The sequence below is a fragment of the Zingiber officinale genome, chromosome 8B, assembly GCF_018446385.1.
Source record: "Zingiber officinale cultivar Zhangliang chromosome 8B, Zo_v1.1, whole genome shotgun sequence".
In the NCBI taxonomy this organism is placed as follows: Eukaryota; Viridiplantae; Streptophyta; class Magnoliopsida; order Zingiberales; family Zingiberaceae; genus Zingiber; species Zingiber officinale.
Genome location: NC_056001.1, coordinates 8,719,447 through 8,734,021, shown reverse-complemented (window position 1 = coordinate 8,734,021; position 14,575 = coordinate 8,719,447). Strand labels below are relative to the sequence as shown.

General features: G+C 41.9%; 1 protein-coding gene across 1 annotated transcript; it reads left to right on the top strand.

Moving 5' to 3' along the window:
- Nucleotides 1–1,807: 1,807 nt before the first annotated feature.
- On the top strand, nt 1,808–2,620 carry LOC122017211 (protein LURP-one-related 5-like). The gene is made up of 2 exons (XM_042574766.1): nt 1,808–2,092; nt 2,173–2,620. The coding sequence occupies exons 1-2, from the start codon at nt 1,823–1,825 to the stop codon at nt 2,536–2,538; spliced, it is 636 nt and encodes a 211-aa protein (XP_042430700.1). The 5' UTR covers nt 1,808–1,822; the 3' UTR covers nt 2,539–2,620.
- The last annotated feature ends 11,955 nt before the right edge of the window (nt 2,621–14,575 follow it).

Sequence of the window (14,575 nt, the reverse complement as noted above, 5' to 3'; positions counted from 1 at the left end):
TTCATAAACGAATCAACAAAAACCAGGTCATAATTACTATGCCACCTGAGATCATTATTCCGATCAAAGCATGCTTATCATGCTTAATTCCTCGGCCCATCATTTCTGTGATAAGATAAACAGTCGTAATAGATATATAGTTTTATATAAAGATGTATAATTAACAAACACTTTTTACAGAAGAAGACAGATCCCTGTGGAATATATCATCAAACGCCTAGTCTGCTCCTCACGAACAGAACGCATCAGAAATTCTCCCTTGAACATATTAGTATAGTCGGATATTCAGTCTAATGTAATCGCCCAACTCTCACACGTATGCACTCACGAATGGTTTGAAATTGGCTTTTTGGCACGGTTGGTTAGTGTTGCTAATTAATTGGGTACGGAATGTCCGGCAGATTGTCTCAATCGTCCTTCTTTACCTGCATAAAGTTCCGTGATTTATTTTCTTTTCAAATAGCCGAGGACCACCGGAGGGGCAGTCAAGACGATGATTTTACCTTTCACTGCCAACGAATAACTTGAAACTGAACATATTGAAGCGAGTAATCAGAGGAGGTAGAATCCTGCGGCCTGCCTTTAAGCATGCTCTGCATCCTCGGAAAAGTTGGCCACCGTCAGTAGTAATGGAGAACAGTGTCCCTGGGTCTGATTCAAGGATTCATATTGCAAGTATCTTAGGATATAAATATATCGATAGTCCCTATCGTACCAAACGTCAGTTAAGTTGGATGCCATCACATAGTCACATGCAGAAGAGGAATGGAAAGAGACTTCCACCATTTGCTCGTGGTCCGACATGCTGAAAGAGGATTGACTCGGTATGGTTTTGCCTCGTCATTAGCTTAATTAATTACTAAATTTTATGGGTTTCTTTATTGTAAACCATGTCATGCTGATGACAAAAGTTGCACTCTTTTAGCCTTATTATATTGGCTTTGGAATGAACCAATAACAGATAAGACATTACATTAACCTTTCAACACCAGTGCGTCGGCTAAAATATTTATTAACTTCAATGTACCTGGTGTACCTTTTTTTGCATGCAGGCATAGGCCGGATTGGAAAAGGAAGATGTTAGTAAAATTTTACAAGTTTTACTTTGTTAAATCCGTAGATCACTCCATTAGTTTTGCTCCCTTTGGTTGAGAGTGTATTGGGCTTCATACATAGTTATTTTGTATAATTAAAAAAAAAACTATAAAACTTATTTTACAAGAATATATTTTTTGTTGAAATAATTCTTCTTTTTTATATTCTTTATGAATCTTTTCTTTCTTTCGTTTGGTGTTTACTGTAAATATAAATAAGGATAGATTGACTTTATCATAAGCCAACCAAACATGTGCATGGGCCTAGCTAGCTAGCCGACAAAGTCGTGAAAAATTAAATTGATCCTTCAGTTCTAAGATAAGAATGCTTTATAAAATAGTTTTTAATTATTTCTTATTTAACAAAAAAAAAAAAATCTAACATTCCCTTCAAATACGACAGTGCATAGAAATTCAGATTTAAGATTATATATATATAAAAGCAAAGCACGATGAGTACACGCACCATATATATATAACATGCTATCCCTCTTTCGGCCAACTAGGAATAACACTATACGCGTTCAAGAATCTTGTTCCTTAGCCACTATTTGTTTTTTCTTTCCATCAAAGGCAGCCAAGTTAGCCATGCCATCATAAAGTTCATATCCTACGTGAACTTCCACTACGTGCCCCACTTGCATCTTCATCCTAAACAAGCACGGTCTCACTCTATAAATATAGGTCAGTTGACACACATAGCCTTCGTTGATCAATTAGCCCAAGCAATGTCTAGGATTCATCCCACAGTTGTTAGCAGGAGTAACATCGAAGAGGAGGAACAACAGCAGCTTCCAACTTCTACCGGTGCTTCGGTGTGGACAGTGTGGAAGAAGTCGAGCATGGCTTTTCATGGCACCGATGGCTTCTCCATTTACGATGGCAAGGGAAAGTTAGCATTCCGGGTGGAGAATTACTCGAGGAAGCACAAGTGCTTTGCAGGGGAGCTCCTGCTCATGGATGGAGCAGGAAAGGCCATCATGGCGTTAAAGCCTCAGGTACATAATTTACCACACAACATCTTTGCCCGATCTTAAGTAGTTGGGACAATTACGATTTGAATTTGATGATATTGTAGATCTTGAGCATGCACGATCGGTGGAGCGGATTCAGGTTCGAAGGCGGTAAGGAGACGAGCAGTAGCAAATCCCACGTTTTCTCCATGAGGAGAAGGTCCATCCTGCAGGGTTGTGACGAGGCAGAAGTGTTCATGGAAACGGCAAAGGGAGGACCGGCGGTGCCCGATTTCCGAACGGAAGGCTGTTTCAGAAGAAGAAACTGCAAGATCTTGGACGAGGATGGCCGCGAAGTGGCGAGCATGGCTCGGAAGAAGGCCAACAAGTCGATCACTTTGGGGGACGATGTGTTCAGCTTGGTCGTTCAGCCTAACACGGATGTTGAGCTTGTAATGGCTTTTGTAGTGATCATGGATCGGATATGCTAGAGATCAAAAGTTTAAAGCGAACATAGAAATTGTTTCTTGTATACTCGATCAATGGGTTTGCAAGCTGAAAATTCCATCCACATCTTCCACATCCTTTTCTTTTATAACTGAACCTAATTTGCAAGGACATACTTTTCAGATGAAACAGAGCATTTCTTGTTTCTAGGAGACTAATTAACAATTAAAAAAATGCTAGCAATTGAGTTACAGGACAAAGAAACTGCTATACATCAAACTGATGAAAGCATTAAAAGGGGATCTTAATATTTATATTTAATCTTTTGCACATGCGTTTGAGCAACATTACTGGATGAAGGATTTCAAACTGATCCAAATCTACAAAATGAAGGTCCTCTTTGCCTTTGCAAACTGTGCTGGGCGTTTTAGAGTTGATTCATAACCACTAGCCAAAAGCTAGCTTCTTGAAGAATTCGTCAACAATCAATTACTCACAACTAATTGTGCTCTGATAAAAAAAAGTTGAAGAATCATAGTTTAGCAGCAACTGTTTATGATAAAGTATTATTTGTCTGAACTGATCACAGTTTCACAGGTGCAGAGTGTGATGTCCGGATTGCACAACTGTTGAATTTTGTTTTAAAAAAATTATTTTCTTTTGAAAATTCAAATTATTTCTTTGTTTTTGGTAATGCATATGTGTATGTATTTAGTACCACATTGCTAAGCAAAGAAGGTTGGAATGACTTTATATATGGAGTCATTCCATCCTTGCTTAGTAAAGTTGGGTGGACCTACATGCATGTGCGGGTCAAGCTCAAATCAAGTGGGTTCGAGGGTTTAAGTTGGAAATTCATAAATCGGGTGCGACGCATGCGATTCCCCAACTCACTCGTGGGCCTCGCACTTGCAGGCGGTCCGGTCTATTTTTGCCAGTCTATGGTATGGTTCGGTCTGAACCAAACCAGTTGGTTTGATTCTCCGGCAGCGACGCGTTTGTTCGCTGGCGAAACAGTGCTTCGAGTCTCTTCATAGTGAGGCGCTGTGCCTCTCTTATTCACTCAAGCTATTCTTGAATTCTTCTCCTCTTTTCACTATGATTTGAGTTCTTTTCTAGTTCCCGAGTTTTACAGTCCTGAGGCTTGGTCTGTGCGATCTGAGGTTGGGTTCGGGTGTGACGATCGTCTTGGAGTACACTTACGATCGTCACGAGTGGTTATCGGATCTTAGGAGGATTTTGCCGGAGAGGCTTTGCACCGTGGGGCGGCGATAAATTCTCTAAGGATAGTCGGCACGCCGACACTTCAACCCCGGATAATTATTTTCTAACCCTATTTTTTTATTTATCTGTTTATTACATATTAACTATTTTTGTATAAATATTAATGTATTATTGCTTATAGAATACTACAACAACTACAATATGCACGACACTCACCGTCAACTCTCAGTTACATGCATGAATGGATCTAAGCACTTGAAGTCAACCCCTCTATTATGTGCGCTGACGTATTTATCGACATTTATATATACATCTAAGTGGTTAACCTAACCTAGTAGTACTGCTACATGACACAGCTTTCACTAAGGATTTTTGAAGGTTGGCCGTACGTAGTGGAATCCGTGTAGATTTTCAGTCGAGAAAATGTCAACTCATCGTTCATGCATGCAGATTGCAGACTGTTCAGATTACAATTAAAGTTAGATCGCACTTTGTGAAGATCAAAAGCGGAAGTGATAATAGATATCAAGGCATGCAGTCCAATTGATTTAGGTTGACTTATTTGGAAAATATTTCACAGTGCTCCATTGTCGATTAATTTACACCAGGCAAAACAGTATCAACTTTACAAGTTCAGCTTTACGGTAGGTAATGCCTGCAAAACAATTACAAGAAAGACAATGCACAAAACAACATACGCAAACTAAACAAAGGCAATGCTTCGATAATGTCGAGTTGGTCACAATTTCCAAAGTTTCAGGGCTATAATTCCAATGCTCTCGTAATGCAGATTTAAGCCCCTCTGGACCTTCATCCTCTCCCTGATCTCACTTGCTTCTTCCTCCTCTCCCAATTAATCCAAAGTAGTCAATGGGCAACTCCTTGGCGTGCCCCTGCTCCAAGTCCCCGAAGGAGCGCGTCTTGGTGATGCGCTCCGACGGCAGCCTCCTCAAGCTCAAGAAGGGCGTCAGGGCCGACGAGGTCGCCGCCGTCCACGTCGGCCACAAGGTGGTCTGTTGTGGGCCGCGGCGGTCCACCGTCGTCCCCGGGACCGCTGAGCTCGACTCCAAACGCCTCTATTTCTTGATGCCGGCCGACAGAGTGCTCTGCCAAGACACGTTCGACAAGTTCTGGAGCACGGGGGAGAGCAAGCGGCTGCTGCCGGCCAGGAAGAAGGCAGCAGCAGCGGCAGCGGCGTCGGGGGTGGGGGAGGGGAAAGCAGAGGAACCGATGGTGCCGGCAGGGTTGCCTGAGGCGTCGGAGAAGAGGTGGGTGCAAATGCAATGGAGACCGAAGTTGAAGACGATCGAGGAGATCGCTTCCCCGGCGTTGAGTGACTTCTCGAAAAGCCGATCGCCGGAGATTAAACGAGCAAGAACAAAAATTCCGTCAAGCCCTGGTGGTGATTGAAATGAATCTTTATTTGAAGCTATTAGCTGATCTAACTTCAATAGATATCTTCACGAAGGCCACGAGAGAATCAATGCTTATGCTGTTGTTTTTTTTTTTTTGGTTTTTGTTTGTTCGTTTAATTTCTATAAACAAAATAAAATTAAGAATTTCACCACGCCAACAAGGCCCGAGGTACTTAAACAAGGCTGATTTAAATGAGCCCTTGATTATTGCTTATCAGTGAAACTATCGAATGTGAAAGGGAAAAAATGGGAATTTTTATGGTCAAAACAAGAATTTGATCAAGTAAATTGAAGAAAGATACAGACTTTTCATGGTGAAAAAATTGTAACGCTACTTTTTGTTGGTCGAATGTTGTTTAGGCTACGTGGGCATTCCTCCTTGGACGTATAGAGTATGACAAAAAGCACTAGCTAGCATAGTAAATATAGGAAATTGATTTTGGTAATTAATAAACTTGAGAAAGGACCCTCTACTTCGTATTAAACTATGAATTATTTTTGAATGAAGAGAAAATGAAATACTGGGTGATGGCTTGCCTCTAAAGTAGGTCCGTCTCAAGATTCCTTGAGCTTCTAGGTTAAAAAATTAAAAAATAAAATTTTTTAATATATTTTTAATTTTCTTTAATATTTTTCATTTAGATTTGAGGTCGAAAATAATAATTAAAAAAAAATATTTTTAAAATTAGTTATTAAAAAGAATTAAATATTATTGTTTTAAAAAACTAATTTGTGATATAAAATTTAGTTTGGTATTTTGATAATAATTTTATTTTTTATTAATAAAATTATTAAATTATTTAATCTTTTTAGTTAGAATGTCAAATAGATTTTATTAATTTTAATTTTAAAAAATTTATTTTTGCTAATACATTTTACTTTGTATTTTATGATAAAAAAATCTCTAATTCATATTATTATCGAGAAATAAAAAGAAAGAGCGAGGAAATATTATCAGCAAAGGAAGAGAAGACGTTCTCTTCGAGTATCATCAGTGAGAAAGGAGAAACATACAAAATCGCTGATGAAAAAAAGAAAAGGCCACAATACACTGATGAGAAAACTATTAGGATTTTTAAGAAATATTGAGGAGAAAAGAATTCATTCGGTTTTATAAGAATAGTATTACTAATTGCAAAAAAAAAAAAGGGAATCAGAGTAATAATAATAAAAAAAAATGTCAATTTAAAAATGAATTATATTTAAGGCAGAATAAAATCTCATATAAAATTATGGTAGGCAATTAATGAGAAAATAAAGATAACTACAAGATATAAATAGGAAGTGGAATTATAACGAATTAATTGTCAAGGTGTCATTAATGAATTAACAATACATTTATAATTAATTAATATTAATGATGCTAATTTAATTTTTTTAATATCTTTAATTAATTAATGACCCCAATAAAATTGGGGCCCTAGGCATAGGCCTTAATGACTTATGCCTTGAGCCGCAAGCCTGCTCTAAAGTTTTCATTTGGCAACCTAATGAGCTTCTTTTGGTTGCTTTTGAAGCTGAAAACACTGGGGTTTTATGTTCCAAACTAGAGTAATTTTCTCATCTCTTCTCTACGATTTAAGAAGTGAGTACAAATTTGTTAAATTGAGAAATTTCAATCTACAAAATATTTTGGTTTCTTGCTAATATAGCGAGTAAGGTGGGACCCCCGAAATAGGGTTCGACGTCAAGAAAGTCAACTGATGTGGCGATCAAAGTCAAAAAGTGATCAAACTCTCGGGTCATATTAGTGTCATACTGAAATAGGTTTAGTGTCATCGTTGAGTGCTCTGGCTGACCAGACTAAAGGGTCAATCGGACACGCTAGGCTCCAGGGGCGGATCTAGCCGGGGGGGGGGGGGCATCGGCGGTCGCCCCCTCTTGCCGACAATGGAACCCCTAGTATTATGGGGTTCCACTGGTGGAGATAAAAGATACCACCTCTTGTTCCATGTAAAAATCGCCCCTCCATACTTGAATTCCTGGATCCGCCACTGCTAGGCGCATCCTCGACTGGATCGAACTCTATACTTAAGTATAGTGGCCGAGTGCAAGATAAACCCCTAACATAAGGTCTGATTGGACGAGTGGACTCAAGTCGCCAATATAAACTCGGTCGCCTCAAAGGCTGGTTGAACCTTAGAGTTCAACTCCCCAGTTCTCCAAAATGAAAGGCTCTCAACTGACATCTTTTCGGCCCCAGCATCGGTCGAACTTGCGAGGCTCAGCTCCGCACTTTTCATAAGCATAAATCTCAGTCTACAGCCGGTAAGTCCAAAGTCAGTTGGACTCTCTATAACAACATTGTCAGAAAATCGTAACAACCTGTCAAGGAATATGTTATTACTTTGACATATACATGCAATGAAGCCTTCCTCCATCTATAGGAAGGTTGTCGTACATACTACACCACCCGACATACTCCGACACCAGACATTCTCTGCCGCCTCATTAATGCGAAAGTTATGGAAAAAAAAATGTGGAACCGCCACATCAGCGGCCCCCTAGAGCCGGTCCCACGGATATGGAGGGAGGTAAATGCAGGTACACAGGTGGAAAGTGCATGGCGGAGACGTTAACCCCAGGCAGTGACACCCCGGGGATCGACCCCTGGACCTTTCAGCCACAGAACCATGCACTCTCCATCTGTGCTACGCCCTGGGGACAATGCGAAAGTTATGAAAAACAGTACAAAAGGGGGTCCTCTCTGTTGGCTAGGGATGCACATGAATGCATACACATCCGAACACATGTGCATTTATATTATTGTTCTATTGTTTATCGTCTTCTCCATTTTTCGCTCAGCTACTGTTATGACTTGAGTGTCAGAGTGCTTGTGCCAAGGATCCCTTCCCTGGTTCTCGCTCTAACATTCTCGTTGGCTCTGTTTGTGGTGTGTATAGGTCACAGCTCTTAGCTCCAAGATCGTTTAGCACCGTCTCCTTCTAACTCAGAGTCTTCTCCCTATCAACACACGAGCCACCTCGACTCCCCCTAGCTAGTATGCCATCTCTCCTGCTTTCAGACAAAATCAAATTTGACATCATCTATGGGAACTTCGCTTGAATATGAAATGTGAAGATGGAAGAGGCTGGAAAACTCACTACCATTACCTTATCACAAGAAGACTTGGAGCTGCTAATAGTTATTCGAGCGTAAACGTTAGTGCAACAACAACAGGCAGTAGCCGGATATCCTTTACAGAACAATCCTGCTATGTCAATAACGGGTCCTCACATCGAGCGAGGGACTCAAGTGGAAGCCCCGACAAGGTGCCAACAAGTTCTTCCTCCTCTGGCAGGCTTCGTGCAAGCGCCTGTGCAGTCGAGCAGCTTGTCGACTACACCACCTTCCCCGATTGTGTATCATAGGGCACTATTTCGCACCCCATTCGACAATATGGGACGAGCGGAAAGACTCCAAATATCATCTTCTGGAGACGTGCCCACTCGAGACCTTCGAAAGAAAAAAACACTAATGGCTATTATTTCCCCTGAGCAGAGAAGTGTGTCGTTCTCTCAAGAAATTTTAGTAGACAGACTGCCAAGTTACTTCCACCCTTTGATGATCAAAGAATATGGAGGAGTGACCGACCCAGAAGATCATATGCTTAAATTTGAAAACATAGTCATCCTTCATCAATACATAGATAATATTAAGTGCCGAGTGTTCCTTGCCACCCTTTCTGGCTCGATGCAAAGATGGTTTAGCCGACCCCCGATTGAATCTATTTGCTGCTTCAAAGATTTTTGCAAAGCCTTCTTGCACCACTTTGACAGTAGCAAGATGTATCAAAATGCCAGTCTGAGTCTGTTTACACCCAAGCAAGGGGCCAAAGAATCCCTGTGAGTATACATCAGGCGATTCAACCAAGTAGCGTAAGATGTTCCGTCCACCACTTCTGAGATATTAATATGGGCTTTCTCCCAAGGTCTTTCAAAAGGAGAATTTATCTGAGCCTTCATCAGAAAGCCCCTAAAGGACTTTAACAACCTGTTGGGGAAAGTAGTCAAATAAATTATTGTAAAGGAAGCTAAGGCCGCTCGGAAGGAGGTGACTGTTTCAGCTCTGATCAGTCAAGTCGGTCAGAAACCACTACTATCTTCGGAACCTCCCAAAAACTCCCGACTGAATCTTCGGCCAGTCAGGGAAGAAATGGTCGTGGAGGAAGTGGATCAGTCACTGCCTGAAAGATATATATATATATATATGACTACCATCAATCTCCTCATTATGCTACCAGTGAGTGCCATCAGTATGCCAAGAGGCTTCATCGAACGAACGAATCATGAGAAGTAAATTGAGGATCAACCTCACCCTCCTCTCAAGGATTTCCTTCAAGAAGATAGTAGGAAGAGATAGGCAAACACACAAACCAAATATTCGATAGGCAACTTCAAAGATCAAACTTTCAAAGCCGATTTGCCGCTCTTCCTGGCCGATCCACCAATCTCCCTAGCCGATCCACCACTCTTCAAATTTGACGTCGTACGTCATCCAGCTATGCTTGGTAATTTGAGATTATAGGCTCAAGCCATCTCAAGATAAGAATGAACTTGAATTTTAGAGTTTAAATTTAGACTATACCCCTATACTTATTAGGTAGGCGGATAATATCTCCAAATGATTGCTCGGCTTATATCTCCAAATGATCTCTCGATCGGTATCTCTAAATGGTCACTCATTCGATATCTCTAAATGGCCTCTCGGTCAGTATCTCCAAATGACAGCATGACTGATATCTCTGAATGGTCGCACGATCGGCTCTTCCAGATTCACTGGGGCATGTCTCCCAGCTCGATAGATGAATCTAAAATTTAAATTTTATATTTTAAAAGTTAAAAACATATCTCATTTTTAGCAATGTAGAAAGTCCATAACTCTAAGGTATTCTGGTTATACACCATGTCTCCTCAGCCCTCCAAGGTATTCGAGTCATACACCATACCTCTTTATCTCTTCAAGGCATTCGGGTCATACACCGTGCCTCCTAAATTCTTCAAAGTATTCGGGTCATGCACCATGCCTCCTCAACTTTTCAAGGCATTTGGGGTCATATACTGTGTCTCCTCAGCTCTCCAAGGCATTTAGGTAATACACTGTGTCTCCTCAGCTCTCCAAAGCATTTGAGTCATACACTGTGCCTCCTCAGCTCTTCAAGGTATTCAGGTCACACATCATATCTCCTCAGCTTTTTAAGGTATTCAGGTCATACATCATACCTCCTCAGTTTTCTAAGACATTCAGGTCATTCATTATACCTCAATTCTCTAAGGCATTCGGATCATACACCATGTTTCCCAGACTTTAATGACGCACGATCGAGTTATAAACAAACTTGCACTTGTGCTTATCCCAGACTCTTATGCCGATCGGCCGAGTTATAAGCGATTCTGCTCTTGTGTTTATCCAAGACTCTCATGCCGACTAACCGAGTTATAAGCGAGCACGCTCTTATGCCCATATTTTAGGGCATACATAGTGTCTCCATTCTCCAAGGTATTCAGGCCATACATTGTACCTCTCAGAGACTCTTGTGCCACCCGACTGAGTAATAAGTGAGCATGCTCTCGTGCCTGTCCCAGACTCTCGTGCCGCTCGACCGAGTTATAATGAGTATGCTCTCATGCCTGTCTTAGACTCTGGTGCTAACTAGTTGAGTTATAAACGAACATGCCCTCGTGCCCATGTGCCAAGGCATTTAAGTCATACACTATGCCTCCACTCTCCAAGGCATTTGAGTCATACACTATGCCTCCCAGACTCTTGTGACACCAAGTCGAGTTATAAGTGAGCTTGTTATCGCGCATATCCCAGATTCTCGTGCTAACTGACCGAGTTATAAGCGAGTCTGCTCTCGCTCTTGTCTCAAACTCTCGTACCGACCAACCAAGTTATAAGTGAGCATACCCTCGCGCCCATGTTCTAAGGCATTTGGGTCATACACTTTGATTCAATTCTCTAAGGCATTTGGGCCATACACCGTGCCTCCCAGACTCTCTGTTGGTCCCCGTGGGTGTTTTGATGTGATCAATTAAGTTGATTAGGTCCTGCTGTGTTTGATCCCTGTGTCTGAGTGTGCAGGAGCTTAGGAGCGCAGGAAGTCGAGCGGAAGACGCAGATAGCGAGAAGGACGGCACGGGAAGGGAGTCGATGGGCTCGGTGCATCCAAAGGACGAGAGAGCTGCGGAAGAGTACACCGGTGGGCGAGAAGAACGTGCGCGGCGTTCGAGGGACGTTAAGCCGGGGAAGAAGACTGCTCGAGGAGAAGGCCGGGAATTGAGTTCGGGTGAGCCCTATTCCGGTTGGCCGAAATCACCCAAAAGAACGAAGCATCGAAAGCTGAAGAAAGCAAGCTGGAATTTGAGCTGCCAGCTTGGAGGCGCCTCCATCAGGCTTGGAGGCGCCTTTAGCCTTGTTGAAGGCGCCTTCAACAGGTCAAACTGACCGTTTCGAGTTGCGGATAAAGTTTTATCTGCTCACCCCTTGGAGGTGCCTTGGACCCCTATTGGAGGCGCCTTGGACCCTCGAGATCAAATTTTCAGATGCTATTTAAAGGCTCCTGGAGCTAGGAATTCAACACAACTCAAGCAATCAATTGTGTAGCCATTCCTAGCAATAGTTCTAAGCTTCCAAAGTGTAAAAGGTTTCTCCGCCTTCAGTAAAGGAGATTCTTTTTAGTGCGCTTCTCATTGCCCTGGATTAACAACCTCCTTAGTTGTAACCAGGTTAAATTCTTGTTTCTTTTCTGTTTATTGCTTTCTTACTTTACTGCTTTATTTACTATTGCACTAATTGAGTTGAAAGCACGAGGAGGGTATAGTTTTTTTTTTGTTTTCAGCAATTTACCCCCTCTTGTCGGCCTCCGCTGCACCTACACTCTCGTGTCATTCGACCGAATTATAAGTGAATCTACACTCACGTATGTCCCAGACTCTTGTTCCACTCAATTGAGTTATAAGCGAGCCTACTCTCATGCCTATCCCATAATATTACATCGATCAACCGAGTTATAAGTGAGCATGCCCTCACACCTATGTTCTAAGACATTCAGGTCATACACTGTACCTCCATTCTCCAAGGTATTTAAATCATACATCATGCCTCCCAAACTCTCATGCCACCCAACAAAGTTATAAGCGAGCTTGTTCTCGCACCTATCCCAGACTCTCGTGTCACTCGGCCAAGTTATAAGTGAATTTGCTCTCGCATCGGTCCAAGACTCTCGTGCCACTTGGTGGAGTTATAAGCGAGCCAGCTCTCGTGTCTATCCCAGACTCTCATGCCGATCAGACAAGTTATAAGTGAACATGCACTCGCTCCCATGTGTTAAGGCATTCAGGTAATACAATGTATCTCCACATTCTAAGACATTCAGATCATACACAGTGCCTCTAAGACTCTTTTACCGTCCGACTGAGTAATAAGCGAGCCTGCTCTCGCACCTGTCCCAGACTCTCGTACCGACTGACCGAGTTATAAGTGAGTCTTCTCTTGCTCCTGTCTCAGACTCTCGTACTGATTGACCGAGTTATAAGTGATTCTGCTCTCGCACCTAAGTCCTAGACTCTCATGCTGCTCGATCGAGTTATAAGTGAGTTTGCACTCGAGCCTGTCCCAAACTCTCTTGCCAATCAATCGAGTTATAAGTAAACTTGTCCTCACTCCTGTTCCAGAATCTCATGTTGCTCGATTGAGTTATAAGTATTGGGTTATAATGATTGCAAACAAAGTCTCACATTAAAAACACATGGAAAGGATCATGGACTTATAAGGGAAAGATGTCTCTATTGGTATGAGACCTTTTGGTAGTACACAAAAAGAAAACCATGAGGATTTAGGTCCAAAGTGAACAATATAATACCATTATGGAGATATCTTAATTCTTTTTATCCTAACAATTTGTATCAAAGTTCAGACTGCTAGAATGACTAACCGTCGACTGTGCACAATAGTCATGGTTCAATCGAACCATCTAGGTGGAATATTGATCTCTAACAAAGAAAGGGGGGGCTCCCATGTCTAGATCAAGATGACCAAACACTAGGTAGAGAAGTCCTAATTGCCGCTATAAAAGGAAGACCTAGTAAGTCAGTTGGACTAAGGGGTAAGGAAGTTTCAGTAGGTCAGGTGGACTGAGGGATAAGAAAGTTCTAGTAAATCGGTTGAACCAAGGGGCAGAAAAGTTTTAGTGGGTCAAGGATTAGATGACATCCAACGGATTGAGAGGGTGATCCTTCATTTGAGGAGAGGATTATTGGGTTACAATAGTTGCAAAAAAAAAGTCCCACATTGAAAACATATGGAAAGGATCATGGACTTATAAGAGAAAAATATCTCTACTGGTATGAGGCATTTTGGGTAGAGCTCAAAACAAAACTATAAGGGTTTTGGTTTAAAGTGGACAATATCATACTATTGTGGAAATATTTTAATTCTTTTAGTCCTAACAATAAGCGAACATGCCCTCGCGCTTGTTCCAGATTCTCGTACTACTCGACCGAGTTATAAGCGAGCATGCCCTCATACATGTCCCAGAGTTTCATGTCGACCGATCGAGTTATAAGAAAGTCTGCTCTCACGCCTATCCCAGACTCTTATGCCGCTCAGCCAAGTTATAAGCGAGTTTGCCCTCGCACCCAATTTCTAGACTCTCATGTCGCTTGGCCGAGTTATAAGTGAGTCTGCTCTCGCGCTTGTCCCAGACTTTCATGTCGATCAACCAATTTTTATAAGCGAGTTTGCTCTCGTGCCTGTCCCAGACTCTCGTGCCGATTGACTGAGTTATAAGCGAGCCTGCTCTCGCGCCTGTCCCAAACTCTCGTGTTGATCAGCCGAATTATAAGCGAGTCTGCTCTCATGTCTGTTCTAGATTCTCGTACCGATCGATTGAATTATAAGCGAGCTTTCCCTTGTGCCTATTCTAGACTCTCATGCCGATCAGTCAAGTTATAAGAGAGTTTGCTCTCGCTCCTATTCTAGACTCTCATGCCGACAAGCCAAGTTATAAGTAAGCTTGCTCTCATGCCTATATCCTAGACTCTCGTACTGTTCGACCGAGTTATAAGCGAGCATGCTCTTACGCCTATGTCTCAGACTCTCGTATTACTCGGCCGAGTTATAAGCGGGCTTGATCTCACACATGTTCTCAACTGTTAACACAACTATTAACTATTTGAATAAGCAATGCACCCAGCATAAAACTCAAATGGCAGAAATAGAACTAAACGTCCAGGCCAATGACACTAAAGAACATAAGTGTTTAGTCAGTCGAGCTTGCAGCCTCCTTCGATTAGATTTGAAGGGGAGGCTAGTGATATGGCGAGTAAGGTGGGACCCACGAAGTGGGATTCGACGTCAAGAAAGTCGACTATTGTGACAGTTAAAGTAGTCAACTCTCTGATCGTATCAATGCCATACCGAAATAGGTTTAGTGTCACAG

Coding starts and splice junctions, on each gene's coding strand:
- LOC122017211 (XM_042574766.1), top strand. CDS start 1,823: ATGTCTAGGATTCATCCCACAGTTGTTAGCAGGAGTAACATCGAAGAG. Junction 2,093..2,172: donor TCATGGCGTTAAAGCCTCAG/GTACATAATTTA, acceptor ATGATATTGTAG/ATCTTGAGCATGCACGATCG.